The 12,598-nt window shown below is 34.9% G+C and overlaps 3 protein-coding genes and 1 non-coding gene across 7 annotated transcripts in view; 2 read left to right on the top strand and 2 right to left on the bottom strand.

The window, feature by feature from the left end:
• Positions 264 to 3,627, bottom strand: LOC107645775. The gene is made up of 10 exons (XM_016349880.2): positions 3,413 to 3,627; positions 3,233 to 3,341; positions 3,043 to 3,147; positions 2,608 to 2,685; positions 1,896 to 1,951; positions 1,618 to 1,675; positions 1,376 to 1,501; positions 1,169 to 1,264; positions 681 to 752; positions 264 to 545 (listed from the first exon to the last, which is right to left on the bottom strand). Exons 1-10 carry the CDS (start codon positions 3,511 to 3,513, stop codon positions 483 to 485), a joined length of 864 nt encoding a protein of 287 aa, XP_016205366.1. The 5' UTR covers positions 3,514 to 3,627; the 3' UTR covers positions 264 to 482.
• Positions 3,772 to 3,844, top strand: TRNAR-CCG. Its single transcript has one exon. It is a non-coding gene; the product is annotated as a tRNA-Arg (tRNA).
• LOC107645778 (myb-related protein Myb4-like) overlaps positions 3,922 to 12,598 on the bottom strand; it is a 50,035-nt gene continuing 41,358 nt past the window's right edge. The window contains exons 2-3 of the mRNA XM_016349885.2: positions 4,844 to 4,973; positions 3,922 to 4,544 (exon numbers count right to left, since the gene is read on the bottom strand). Of these exons, the coding sequence (XP_016205371.1) occupies positions 4,118 to 4,544; positions 4,844 to 4,973 (557 nt within the window). The 3' untranslated portion in view covers positions 3,922 to 4,117. The remainder of the gene's footprint in view (positions 4,545 to 4,843; positions 4,974 to 12,598) is intronic.
• Positions 5,072 to 10,420, top strand: LOC107645777 (pentatricopeptide repeat-containing protein At1g03560, mitochondrial-like). Of its 4 annotated transcripts, none has more exons than XM_016349882.2 (4): positions 5,072 to 5,497; positions 6,685 to 6,735; positions 7,015 to 7,124; positions 7,820 to 10,420. In XM_016349882.2, the coding sequence occupies exon 4, from the start codon at positions 8,195 to 8,197 to the stop codon at positions 10,088 to 10,090; it is 1,896 nt and encodes a 631-aa protein (XP_016205368.1). In that variant the 5' UTR covers positions 5,072 to 5,497; positions 6,685 to 6,735; positions 7,015 to 7,124; positions 7,820 to 8,194; the 3' UTR covers positions 10,091 to 10,420. The 4 variants fall into 4 exon arrangements, with proteins under 4 accessions (XP_016205368.1, XP_020959778.1, XP_016205367.1 ...); XM_021104119.1 differs by having other exon boundaries at positions 6,685 to 7,124; positions 7,820 to 9,956; positions 10,005 to 10,420; XM_016349881.2 differs by lacking the exon at positions 6,685 to 6,735 and having other exon boundaries at positions 6,768 to 7,124.

The raw sequence follows: 12,598 nt of genomic DNA, 5'->3' as shown, positions 1-12,598 counted from the left end.
AATTTTACCAAAATCTTTAATGGGCGGGGACCGATTAGGTACTTTAGAATTGTTAGGGGGAACTTCGTCCTTCAAATAAATAGTACAAGGTATATACTCTACTCTATATATTAACACTTCAAAATCTATCCCTAAACTTTAAATATGTTAAACCTCAAGTAACATAGCTTTGAAGGGAAAGCTAATTAATCGCCAATAAACAGAACCAAGAGGAAAAGAAAGAGCATTGGTGGGTGAAAATAGAAAGACAGAAAAGGCAATAGTAAGGAATAAATGAGTTCCCAGCCGAAGATGTAATATATGATATATTTATCTCAATATAGTATAAACATATCTTAATATTAACTCTCATTCACGTGTTCTACTCAGAAGTAGGATGATTTGATTCTTCTTCTTTTGACAAAATTTGACCCACTAGAATAAAAACCAAAAATAACACTACATGCAGGGTTTCTACGACTTCAAGAGAGCTTCCCACTTCACTATCTATAATAAGTTGCCAAAATATAAAGCATTACCGCCGATGAAGTGGTGATTACCAACTCCTGCAGATATAAAGTTCAATGTTACAATTTCTACCAACAAGATAATAAGAAATTTCGGTGACAAACTGTTCTAGCCGGACAAAGTAAATACTCTATGTTTTGGTGCTTCTTTTTATATTAAAAAAAATGTCATACCTGGCTGTTGTAAAGGGCAGCGGGAATAAAACCACCTGCATACTCAATTATGTTCAAAAAGATAGTGTATCCCTGCAAGAAAAATGGTAGAAAGCATTTTTTAATCTTTAATTTGAAAACTGAATGATTTGAGGGTTGAGGCATATATTATTAATGATGAATACAGAAAAGTTTAAACCTAGTTAACTGAGTTGAATATTAATTTACTAAACAACAAAATTGAAATAATTGAACAACCCAGAGAAGATAGAAATTAGAATATCAATCAAAATAAAAATCCACAAAAATATGGATTAGTTAGGGTATCATCGAACTTCAAAATTTTCTGGAAGCGATAACTTGCCTAGCATGGTACTACATGAAGTCCGACACTTAAGGAAAAGTTGTGCAAATCAGCGATCACATACACATTGAAAATTATACCACAGATGTAATAAATAAACCACAGATGAAGTTGTCACACCAAAGATATGATGAATCAACATTACCACAGATGACACAGCTACACAACCAAACACCAATGCCAGAGATCGAAGCAATCGTTTTCCCATACGCAGGCCTTCTCCAGTATCCTCACCTTCTTCCTGTAGCCAAGACCAACTTGAACTATTTCAATTATATTGAAAATTGGACATTGTTCAGAAATAAAAGATTTTATAATTCCACTGAATATTCTGCCTAGGATACAAACTCACATTATATGTTCGGGTTGCAGGAGATTCAAATGATTTTAACTTCTCAAATAGCCTATAAACAAAAGCAAATGCTAAAAATTGCAAAGGTTTATATTCAGCACTCCGCCTAACAAGGATCCAAGCTGTCTGCAGACAAATGGTTAGGAATTCTGATTAAACACTACAGCATAGACACAATACTTATTCTGAGCAATGATATTTCCCAAAGAATAAATAAAATCAACCCTTCATTTACTACTCACGAAAACAGCAGATATTGCCAAGTTGATGCGTGTATCATTTGTAGTTGATTTAGCAAACCTGAAATTACATTGACGGAAAATTGAATAACAAAAAATTATAGAAAATGTTCAGTATAATGAAATATCATTTGTCCATGAAAAGCAACAAGATTAGTAGAAAAGAATTCAAATATTGAATGATCCACTAAAGTAGGTGTATGGTAGAGTGAGTATCGAAAGATACACAGCAACAACAGTAACAAGTCATGAATCACAAGTGATAAGATGCAATATCAAACCTTGGCCCCCAAGGTAGAATTGGCTGCTTGTCAGCATACTTGATGTCCTTCGAAACCTGTAATTGTTTAAGATCTTGTGGAGGTCAAACACAAATGTAGAATTTAGGATCACATATTTAGATATATAAGAAGAATGTATAGTTTAAACAAAATAAAGTGTGTGAAACTGAGAATTAAGCCTTTTCATTAACTTCCTTGTGGAGATAGTTGGATACTTTTCAAATCCACTACACATGCCAAGCATAAAAGAATTGCATAGCTAAAGCAGAAATCGTGCTTGTGTAGATAAAATGTGCATATAATCATCAACGGTTCTAAGAATAAAACCAATATATTGTAATAGTGGAAGTTATTTCATCAGGTCACCCCATCTCGGATCCCATCACACACATGAAAGAAAACAATGTGCTAGTAATTACGCCTGAATTCTTTGTTGTTAATGCTATAAACTATGAGTAATGTTAGCTTTCTGCAGCCAACATTAGCCAACCTTTTTTAAAACTATTGTTTATACTAAATTCTAGAACCTAAAATTGGCTAATGTTGGCTAACTAAAAGTTGGTTCCCTATACTTTCTCTTAACTTAATGAAGTAGCTTCAATCTCAAGAATAAGTCTAAGTGTTAGACAATATATTTGTGTGTCTTCATACTACTATCAAGTGATGACTTCAATGTCGAGTGTCCAAGAAATGAAAGATTACCCTACTTTACCTTAAATGATCCAAAAGTCACACCCTTTTTCCGATTAGTCAACTGAGCCATCATGAGTTTGTCATATGCCTTCTCCAACTGGATTATACATTTGGAAATCACAACATACCATATGTTAGTGGATTGAACTTAAAGGAAAGCCTCACATCAAAATAGAGCAGTAACAACTTCACAAGTCAGAAATAAACAACTCATTTTGTAACCCTAGGAAATCTAGATTTTGACCAACCTTAAACAATTAAACACTGCTCAAGTTATAATCTACTAACCCGGAACATGGATTCTATTCAAATCTTAGGGGATGCCGTTCAAGAAATGAGTAAAGCCATATCATCAACTATTCCTCCGTAATAAAATACCACTGCATTGAAAGTTTCCATGCCCAACAACCATTGTTTGCCCCAAAATGAAAGGATGAGAAAGAAGGAAACTTACCCGGGAAGCAGTAGCTTCGTCGCCGTTAATCTCAGCCTCCTTCTTCTTTTTCGCATATGCAGCCTTGATCATGTCAAATCTTTCAATAGGACTAACACCTAGAACCTGCACAATAATATCGTAACCTAAGCAAGTTTCAGCTTCAAATTTCAACGCTGTAGAGAGAGAAAAAAAGGGATTCGATTTGAACCTCGTAAGGGTTGAAGTCACCGTCAGGATTGGAGCTGGAACTTCCAGCTCCAGCTGCAGAAGCAGCAGAACAGAAAAGCTTGGCCCTGGTACTCCATGTATTGTGGAACCTGAAAATTCATTTCAGAAAACAATAAAAAAGAATATATATCAGCGAAGAAGAAGAAGAAGAGAGAGAAACCTGAGAAGAAAGGGAGAGGGTTGAGGTCTGTGGCGGGAAGTGTGGGTGTGTGAGAGAGTCAATTGATTAGGGAAAAGTGCGTTGGAGACTGCCGAAGCCATTTTCTACAAACTGCTAAATGCTAATGCTATCGAACCACAAAGCCCAGAGTTTTATAGGGTTTTACCATTTTCATCTTCTTTCTTTTTCTCTTTTTCCATTTACTGCGATTTACTATTGCCTAAGCTCCGGCAACTAGTAAACTCGCTTAGGGAATTAAAAGAAAAAAAAAACAAGGAAAACAAAACATGTTGAGGGTACCAAATGTGCAAATTCTTGTTTAGTAGAAATCTTATAACATGCTAAAAAGATGCCAGCTCGTTCGCGTGGCCTAATGGATAAGGCGCTCGCCTCCGGAGCGGGAGATTGTGGGTTCGAGTCCCACCGTGAACGCTTCCTTTTAATGCGCTTTCTTCTTTACATTGCAGTAACTTTGGCTAATCACCGGAGTTAGTAAGTATTTTTAGACAAGGCAAAAGCCGTTACAAATTCCTTTCTTTTCATCCATTCATATTTATTTTGCCTCTGCCAATTTGCATTAGCAAAGTGGATATAAATTTTGTACACAAACACGGCTTAAACCAAGTTTATCATCTAAGAAAAATTTAGGAATAAGACACAAACATATCATGTAGTAATCTATCCTACATTAAATCCACGTGTCCTTTAAGATAGTTGTCCTGATTTGATGAATATATTGTACCAAAATTCCATCTCTTCACTGAGCTGAATGGAACCATCGTTATGATTTCCCATGGTTTCACCTGAAGTATCATCAGAAGAGGATGTTATTGCACTGCAAAATCCTGGTCCTGCAATAATATTTGGTGATGAACTTGATCTATTCCTTGAGGTTGAGGATAAACCATCATTGAAGCTAGAAGCAGCACTACCACTACCACTACTTGGTGCAATTGCTGGTACTACTCTTGGCATGGTGATGATTTGTGAGGAACACGAGGAATATTTACTACTATTGATGCCATTATTGTGCACTTCACTTTTCTCAATCCTTTTCTTCAAATGAGTGTGCCAAAAGTTCTTTATTTCATTATCTGTACGACCCGGTAATCTTGCTGCAATCGCAGACCACCTGATGATCATGATGAACACCATGGTTAATTAATACTACTAATTATATGACTTTACCAAATCCAATCACATTTGATGATAAAAAACATTTGGTAACAAAAAATATTAGCTAAAAACTACCAAAACTTACTGTTTTCAGCTTTATTTAATACATCTTGTAAATAAATGCTAAATAAGACAAGTTCAGGCGGTTTCGGGCTGATTGTTTTTTGTTGATATTTTGTTGATATGATACATGTAATACATGTGATATCAACAACCATGCACGTAGATTTGTCATCAAGTTATTAATATTGTTACCTATTTCCAAGAACTGCATGTAGTTTGAGAATAGCCTCTTCCTCTTCCTTGCTGAATTTCCCTCTTTTAATATCTGGCCTCAGGTAATTTATCCAACGAAGCCTACAACTCTTGCCACACCTTAACAAACCTAGTAAGTACACATTATTAGATATTCCTTTAGCATTTGTTCTGTTTCTTTATTGGTATCGGTTAGGCTCATAAACCGCTCAGCAAAAAACCGGTCAACATTCAGAACAATTTAATAATTTTCTCTGCTGTGATGGGTGATTTAGAAGATTTGAAGTTTGATTATCACTATAAGAAAGTGTTTGATGTAGCATTACCGAGTGGGATAATGAAAAGATATTTTAGTGTATGGTTTGTTTGGAAGACATTGAACTTGTCACGGCGGAACTGGCTTTTAATGTTTTTATTGTTTAATAATTTTCTTCTACTCCTTTGATCGCTGATTATTGGGTGTTAGTTAATGCTAGTAATATATACCCTTTGATAAAACAGTTGAGTGATTATATTGATTTTAATGAATCTGTTGGTGATAATTTTTCATGTGAAACAGGCTTTAGATCTTCAACTCTTGCTGCTAGTTACTTTACTTTGAAAGTTTCAAGTTTGAATATTTGCTGGGAAAGAAAAAAGAAGGGAAATTATCAGGTAAGCTTAGTATTATATTTATTGGGCCTCTATTTGAAATATAATTTATATATTTTCCCTTGTTGCAATATTTCCTCCTATTCTTTAGGACCTTGCGGCTCAGTTCTACTACTACTGCTTTCTGCACTGTCAAAAACCCAAAAAGATGATTTCATATATTGTGACACCAAGTCAAAGCTGTGCTGTTCGTGTATATAATCCTATATACATATTCATGCTTCTATGCTATGTATTAATGTTCGTATATATAATTCTATATATATATGTGACGCACATAAATAAATTACAGTTAGCTATGTATTAATTTTCTTTGCTTCTATGCTATATTTTGGCATCTGACTAAGACTGTTAGTACGTCTATGTCATCATACGTTCATGCTCATTATATCCAAATAATAATCATCCATCAATATACATAGTATTGTTTATATATGTTATTGGCCAGCATCCGTTTGGAATAGAGTCATTTATTTTATGCGAAATGCCATTATTAGTATCTAAAATAACCTTATGCTGTTCAGTGTTCAGTGATGAAAAATTTTTGGCTCCCATTCTTTTTCTTGTACACAGATTTTCTGACCCAATTTCTCAAAGCAATTTTTATTTGTTTTAACTGGTATCTTAAATCACAGGCTACTTTTATATTTATATGTATCTATATCTTGATCTATACATTTTGCTATTTTTCAGTGTAAAGAGATCATGAATTTTGTGGTAACACCAAGCTAAACAAATTATTTTCACTTTAATCAGTATATCTTTGGCTTTTACTTTCTTAAAACTAAGCATAAATTACAGTCAGGACAAATCTTTATCAAAATCATTCATTACTATAAGTTCAATCATTATCATAATCATTTTATATATTCATCTTTATCACAATCAACCACATTTGTTTAGCACTTACTTCTCCTTGCTTGTGATTATATTATATTACATATATACAATAACATAAGTAGTTTTATTCCTCAATTATAAGAAAGCAAAGAATTCCAAACACGCAAGTTTTTCCAAGGAATCTAAAGTCGTCTCGGCATCAATTTGAGCATTAGAATCAGACCCCAACTCCTCATTTTCCATCTTTCCGTTTTCACACATTTGCCAAATTGGTTGCTTTAAGTTTATTTTAATTTCAGTTATTAATTAGGATGCGACTTATTCATTTATTTTCCTTCTATATTTTGTAGGAAAAATTCACAAAGCTATTGTGACTGCGATAGAATTATCATTTGAAAGAGGTAATTATAATTTTTTTTATATTTTCTTTTAGAATACTATTTAAGCAAGATGGTCTAAACAAGAGAGAGAGAGCAGTCATGTCAATCGATAAGTCATGGATTGGAAAACCACGAAACACGCATGAGTATAAAGATGGTCTAAACAAGTTTTTGGATTTTGCTTTTGAGCATCGATCTCTCGGGGTCGTTAGATTAAATGCCCTTGTCCAGTGCGTGGTTTTGGCAAGTGGCAAACGAGAGAGAAAGTTTTTGAACATTTAATAGTCAAGCCATTTCCAGAAAACTACAAAGTTTGGTATTGGCATGGTGAAGAAGCAGTTGGAGTTGGGTCACAAGCTCATCAAACTAGTCATATTGTACAAGATGATTCGACATCTCAACATCCAATGGTAACAATGCTCAATGACTTTATGATAGATTTGAATTTTGAATGTAACTAATACCATGATATGGAAGATATGTGAGATATATGTTTCTATACTAGGATATGGGGAATTCCCCTGGTGGATAAGGATTGATATTGGGGTACTGTGAAAATAGTTAATTGGGATGTATAAAATTATTGAGTTGTAATGACCTCAGGGAATTGTTTGACACATGAGTGAGAGGGATGAAATTGTGAGTAATGTTTCTGAAGATGGGTTTGCAACATTGTCCTTAAAAGTTGTAACATGATAGAGTATGCAGCTTTGTTAATGCAAAAGTTGAAGTGTAGTGTTCTGCTGTTTTTTTTTTTTTTTAATTATTATCAAAAGTTGTATTGTGAATTGTGATGTTGTATGCAGTTCATGATAGATTTAACCTCTTTCTCATACATGGATGTAGATGGCTGAACCATTTTTGAATTTCCTGATTTCTATATTTGTATTATCTAAGCTTTCGCATTTATGCGGCAAACATGTAAATAAGAGGATGTGGCATTTTCCCCAAGATTTCATTTCCTTCCTTTTCTTATTAATGGAAGAAACATTGTTAGTTTTTTTTCAACTAATTTGCTTATATTTCGGTTAAATCACTATTAGGATGTGTTTTAGTTCAGTTTATGAGTTTCTAAGCCATATATTTTGCTTGTTAATATGCACAGATGAACTGCAAACTGAAGCAGAAGGAAGAACTGATTGTGTCTTTGAAGAGTACCTACGAATTGAATTTACTGGAGGAACGGGAGGAACAAACTAAGCAACTTGGGAAAGCAAAGGAGGAGCAGCAAGCTTTGATAAGTAAAGTTAGTTCTGCAGAAAGTACCGTCATCCGGTTGGAACAAGAGGTAAAGGGTGAGAAAAAATTGGTTGAGGAGCTGAAGCTTCAAATTGACAGCCTTGAAAATATTGATACGCTCCAAACAAAATAGAATTCCCTAAACAAGAGAGAGACAACAGTACAGACGCCAGACGCAGTTGAGAGTTGAGAAACACCAACTCTAACTAGCCAACCCTGCATTTCTTCTCTGAATCCCCAGATGAGAAGCAGCAGCAGAATACTTGTAAAGCTCCTCAAACGACATTCACACACTGCCACGTTATCATCACGATTCTCCACTCCCCCTCCCCACGAAGTTGTCGAACCCTTCTATGACCTCTCAGACGTCGTCGTTTCAGCCTCCCGTGACCCTCCTTCCCCATCCCCATGGCTCCCCCAAATCGTCTCCCTCCTCGACGATTCCCCTTCCATGGAATCCAACCTCACCTCCTTCTGCAACAAATTCCTCATCACTCTCTCCCCCAACTTTGTCTCCCATACCGTCCGCTCCCTCACCAACCAACCCCACCTCGCCACGCGCTTCTTCCACTGGGCTCACTCTCAACCTAACTATTCCCGCTCCCTCCATTCCTACGTCTCTCTCATCGAAACCCTCTCCTTTTCTTCATCGTTTGATTCAACTATTTTCCAAAACATTCTAGAAGAATTCAAGTGCCGAAAGTTTAAATTAACTGCTGCCGCCGTTAATTCCTTGCTCAGGAGCTTTGCTGCGGTTGGCATGGTGGAGGAGCTGTTGTGGATGTGGCGGAAGATGAAGGAGGATGGCCTTGAGCCGAGTTTGTATAATTTCAATTCGTTGATGAACGGATTGGTTAATGCCGGTATGGTGGAATCGGCGGTTAAGGTTTTCGAGGCGATGAGGGAGGTTAATGTGAGACCGGATTTGGTTAGTTACAATACGGTTATTAAAGGGTATTGTAAGGTTGGGAAAACTAGGAAGGCCTTGGAGATGATTAGGGAGATGGAGGCTGGGGATGATGGTGGTAATGTGGGGCCGGATAAGGTTAGTTACATGACGGCTATGCAGGCGTGTTATGGCGAAGGGGATGTGGATTGTTGTGTGAGGCTTTACCATGAGATGAAGGAGAAGGGGTTGGTGGTTCCTCCATATGCTTATAGTTTGGTGGTGTGTGGGCTTTGCAGGCAAGGGAAGGTTGTTGAGGGTCTCAATGTATTTGAAGAGATGAGAAGGAATAGTTGCGGAGCCAATAAGGCGGTGTACACGGCGTTGATTGATGGTTATGCGAAGACTGGGAATGTTGACGGAGCGATGAGGTTGTTTGAGAGGATGAGACAGGAGGGGATTAAACCGGATGAAGTTACTTATGGGGCGATTGTTAATGGTTTGTGTAAGGGTGGGAGAGTGGAGGAAGCTTTGGGTTATTTAGAGTTTTGTAAAGAGAATGGTGTCGCGGTGAATGCGTTATTTTACTCGAGTTTGATTGATGGCCTTGGGAAGGCTGGGAGAGTTGATGAAGCTGAGAAGTTGTTTTATGAGATGGTTGATAACGCGTGCCCCCCGGATTCTTATTGCTATAATGCACTTATCGATGGATGGTGTAAAGGTGGGAGGATTGATGAAGCATTAACACTGTTTAAACGGATGGAGGAGGAAGGTTGCGAGCAGACTGTGTATACGTATACCATACTTATCAGTGAGCTTTTTAAAGTGCACAGGAATGAAGAGGCATTGAAATTATGGGACATGATGATAGATAAGGGCATAACACCAAATGTTGCTTGTTTTAGGTCTCTTTCAATCGGACTCTGTCTTTCGGGCAAGGTAGCGAGAGCTTGTAAGATTTTGGATGAGCTGGCACCTATGGGGATTGTTCTTGAAACAGCTTATGAAGACATGATTAACGTGTTGTGCAAAGCTGGCCGAGTGAAGGAAGCCTGCAAGTTAGCTGACGGGATTGTGGACAGAGGTAGAGAAATTCCTGGAAAAATTAGAACATTGATGATCAATGCATTGAGGAAGGCTGGTAATGCAGATTTGGCTATAAGGCTGATGCATAGCAAGATTGGTATTGGGTATGACCGGATGCGTAGTGTTAAAAAGAGAGTGAAGTTCCGAACCCTTATTGACAGCTGACTCTGTTTTTCGCCAGGTATTGCACCTTCAAAATTGACAAAGGTCAAAGCTTGTATATGTATGGAAGTATAGTCATGCCTGGTTGTTGTGTTGTTAGTGAACTTAACCGTTTGTTGATACTGGGAACTATTATTAATTGACTGGGTTGAGATGGTTAAATTCACGATCTAATATTTCATGTTCAACCAAGGCGATTCATATAACATGAGTCTTGGTTACATCTCTTCATGTACAAGAACCTTGGTTAGTAACTTTTACAAGATTAGAATGTCAGTAGTTGTGGCGACCGGCAACCTATTTGTCACCACTGCTGCAGGTTTTGCTGTATCATATTTATTGTATTATACAGAATCAAGTTTTGTGGAAGGTGGAAGCTTTTGCCAGCAGCATTCTTTGCCTGCATTTTCCTATCTAAATGCCCTTATATACAACTAACTATCTAATGGCATTCTATTCTATCACATAACCAATGTTTTAGTGCACATGTTATCAATTCATTTAGATGGGAAAAACGCAGGCAAAGAATGCTGCCGGCAAAAGCTTCCACCTTCCACGAAACTTAATTATTATTATTATTATTATTATTATTATTATTATAGTGTTAATTATATACACCATGTGATGATAATTACAGTTTAGAAATATGTCTTTACATTGATTTGACTTTTTTATCTTTTTATTTATTTGTTTATTTATTTATTGTAATCAAGTACTTACAACAATTTGGTACAAAAAACTTGTTTGAATTGAATGAATTATTATTGTGCAGGGAATTATATAAATGTTTAAACTACGTAACTAATAAATGTTGTGTCAAACAATTATAAGAACTTATTACAATATAACTAAAACTAATTAAAATGAAAATTAAACAAAAATTTGGTATCATTTACTTCCTTCAAACATTGATATTTCTAATATTCATAAGTTCGTTAATTTTAATCAACATAAAACTTATAAGTTATAACATCAATATATAAATCAAATAGAGAAAAATAATACAATTTGATGGGCGCATTAAGAGCTATATATATAGAAGATATATATGATTCTTTTTATTGTAGATATATATTTTTTGGTGACTTTATTGTAGATATATATGATTATTCTAATAGATTTGCTATTTAGTAATAATTATAGGATAAACGCTGCTCATACTCTAAAAAAAACAAAAAAATAAAAAAACAAAAAAAAAAGAAAAAGAAAAAAAGAAGACGCAGAATTGAATGATGTAAATAGTTATGTAATAATTTGAAGATATTATTAACCCTTGGAAGAATGTTAACACCTGGATTGCTGCTAATTATAAATAAATTAAAGCTAAGAGATAAAAAAAACCACATAATTATGATCCCACCCATAATTTGGCAATAGATTTTAAGTAGTGTGGCATCTTGATTATGGATACTATGATCCCACCACGAATTCCATGTATGCCAAATACCACTTTATTTTTTTTTTTTCTATGGATTTTAGGCTTCAAATATTTGTCAATCGAAACATTAATGATTAATTCTTATTTATGCTGCGCTAGAATTTAAGTTTAAGTTGATAGGAGGAGACAATATAAATTATTATATTTTTATATGGCCTCTTAAATAAGAGTCTCTTTTGGATTTGTTTTATTTTTTGTATATGTTTTTTTATTTATCTTATGCAATTTTTTTTTTCTTTTAGAATTGACCAATAAATAAAATCTAAATTTTTTTATTATTATAAAATTACTTCTCTAAAAAATTTAAATTGATAAAAAAATATAAATAGTTATATCTCTACNTCTCTACGAATAGTTCATGGCACAAATCAAACTTAGGTTATTGGGTATATGGACAATTGGTCCTTCTTCCCTATTTGCTACTGTTAAGTTGCTCCGTCCCTTTCTTTATATTATAAAGAAAAGTTTATATATAAGCCAAAAATTCTCCATCCTTCATAATTTTTCATGTTGGCTGTTCTTTTTTTTCTTGTTATTGATTGCCAATTTCTTTTTCACAAAGATAATAGTAATAATTCCCATATGAACTTGCTAATGATGCATGGCATCAAATTGAACAAGAGAGAAAAAGGTTATAAGTGGTAATAATTACTGTATAGAATCATTCAAAGTCAAAAAGCTTATCAACCCACGATGTTGTTCTCACAATAATATATTAATAACAACAACCATTGATAAGGAGACACCTTTTTTCTGAATCATCCCATCTCTGTATAGGCCTCTCAATAGAATTAAAAGACTAATACTCAATGTTATATAATAAAATCAATGGAGAGTCCAATCCAGGCTTGTCTGTTTAATAAAAATGTCTTGTGGACTTTACATTATCTTTAGATGGAAATATTGTTATGATATTTTAGTCACACGATAAATTAAATTATGGTGTCCTTATTAGGAGTCAAGACTGACTTGTGTGTTGAAGTCAAGAAAGGGAGAGACAAACACATCAAGGTTTTCAGAAACTGAACAAATAGTTGAATTGAAGGAAAAAAAAAAAGATATTTCAAATTTAA

The sequence above is a fragment of the Arachis ipaensis genome, chromosome B06, assembly GCF_000816755.2.
Source record: "Arachis ipaensis cultivar K30076 chromosome B06, Araip1.1, whole genome shotgun sequence".
Classification (NCBI taxonomy): Eukaryota; Viridiplantae; Streptophyta; class Magnoliopsida; order Fabales; family Fabaceae; genus Arachis; species Arachis ipaensis.
The sequence above is the reverse complement of the archived record's forward strand: the minus strand, read 5'-3'. Positions and strand labels throughout refer to the sequence as shown.

Coding starts and splice junctions, on each gene's coding strand:
- LOC107645777 (XM_016349881.2), top strand. CDS start 8,195: ATGAGAAGCAGCAGCAGAATACTTGTAAAGCTCCTCAAACGACATTCA.
- LOC107645775 (XM_016349880.2), bottom strand. CDS start 3,513: ATGGCTTCGGCAGTCTCCAACGCACTTTTCCCTAATCAATTGACTCTC. Junction 2,686..3,042: donor ACGAAGCTACTGCTTCCCGG/GTAAGTTTCCTT, acceptor TGTATAATCCAG/TTGGAGAAGGCATATGACAA. Junction 1,502..1,617: donor TGGCAATATCTGCTGTTTTC/GTGAGTAGTAAA, acceptor ATTTGTCTGCAG/ACAGCTTGGATCCTTGTTAG.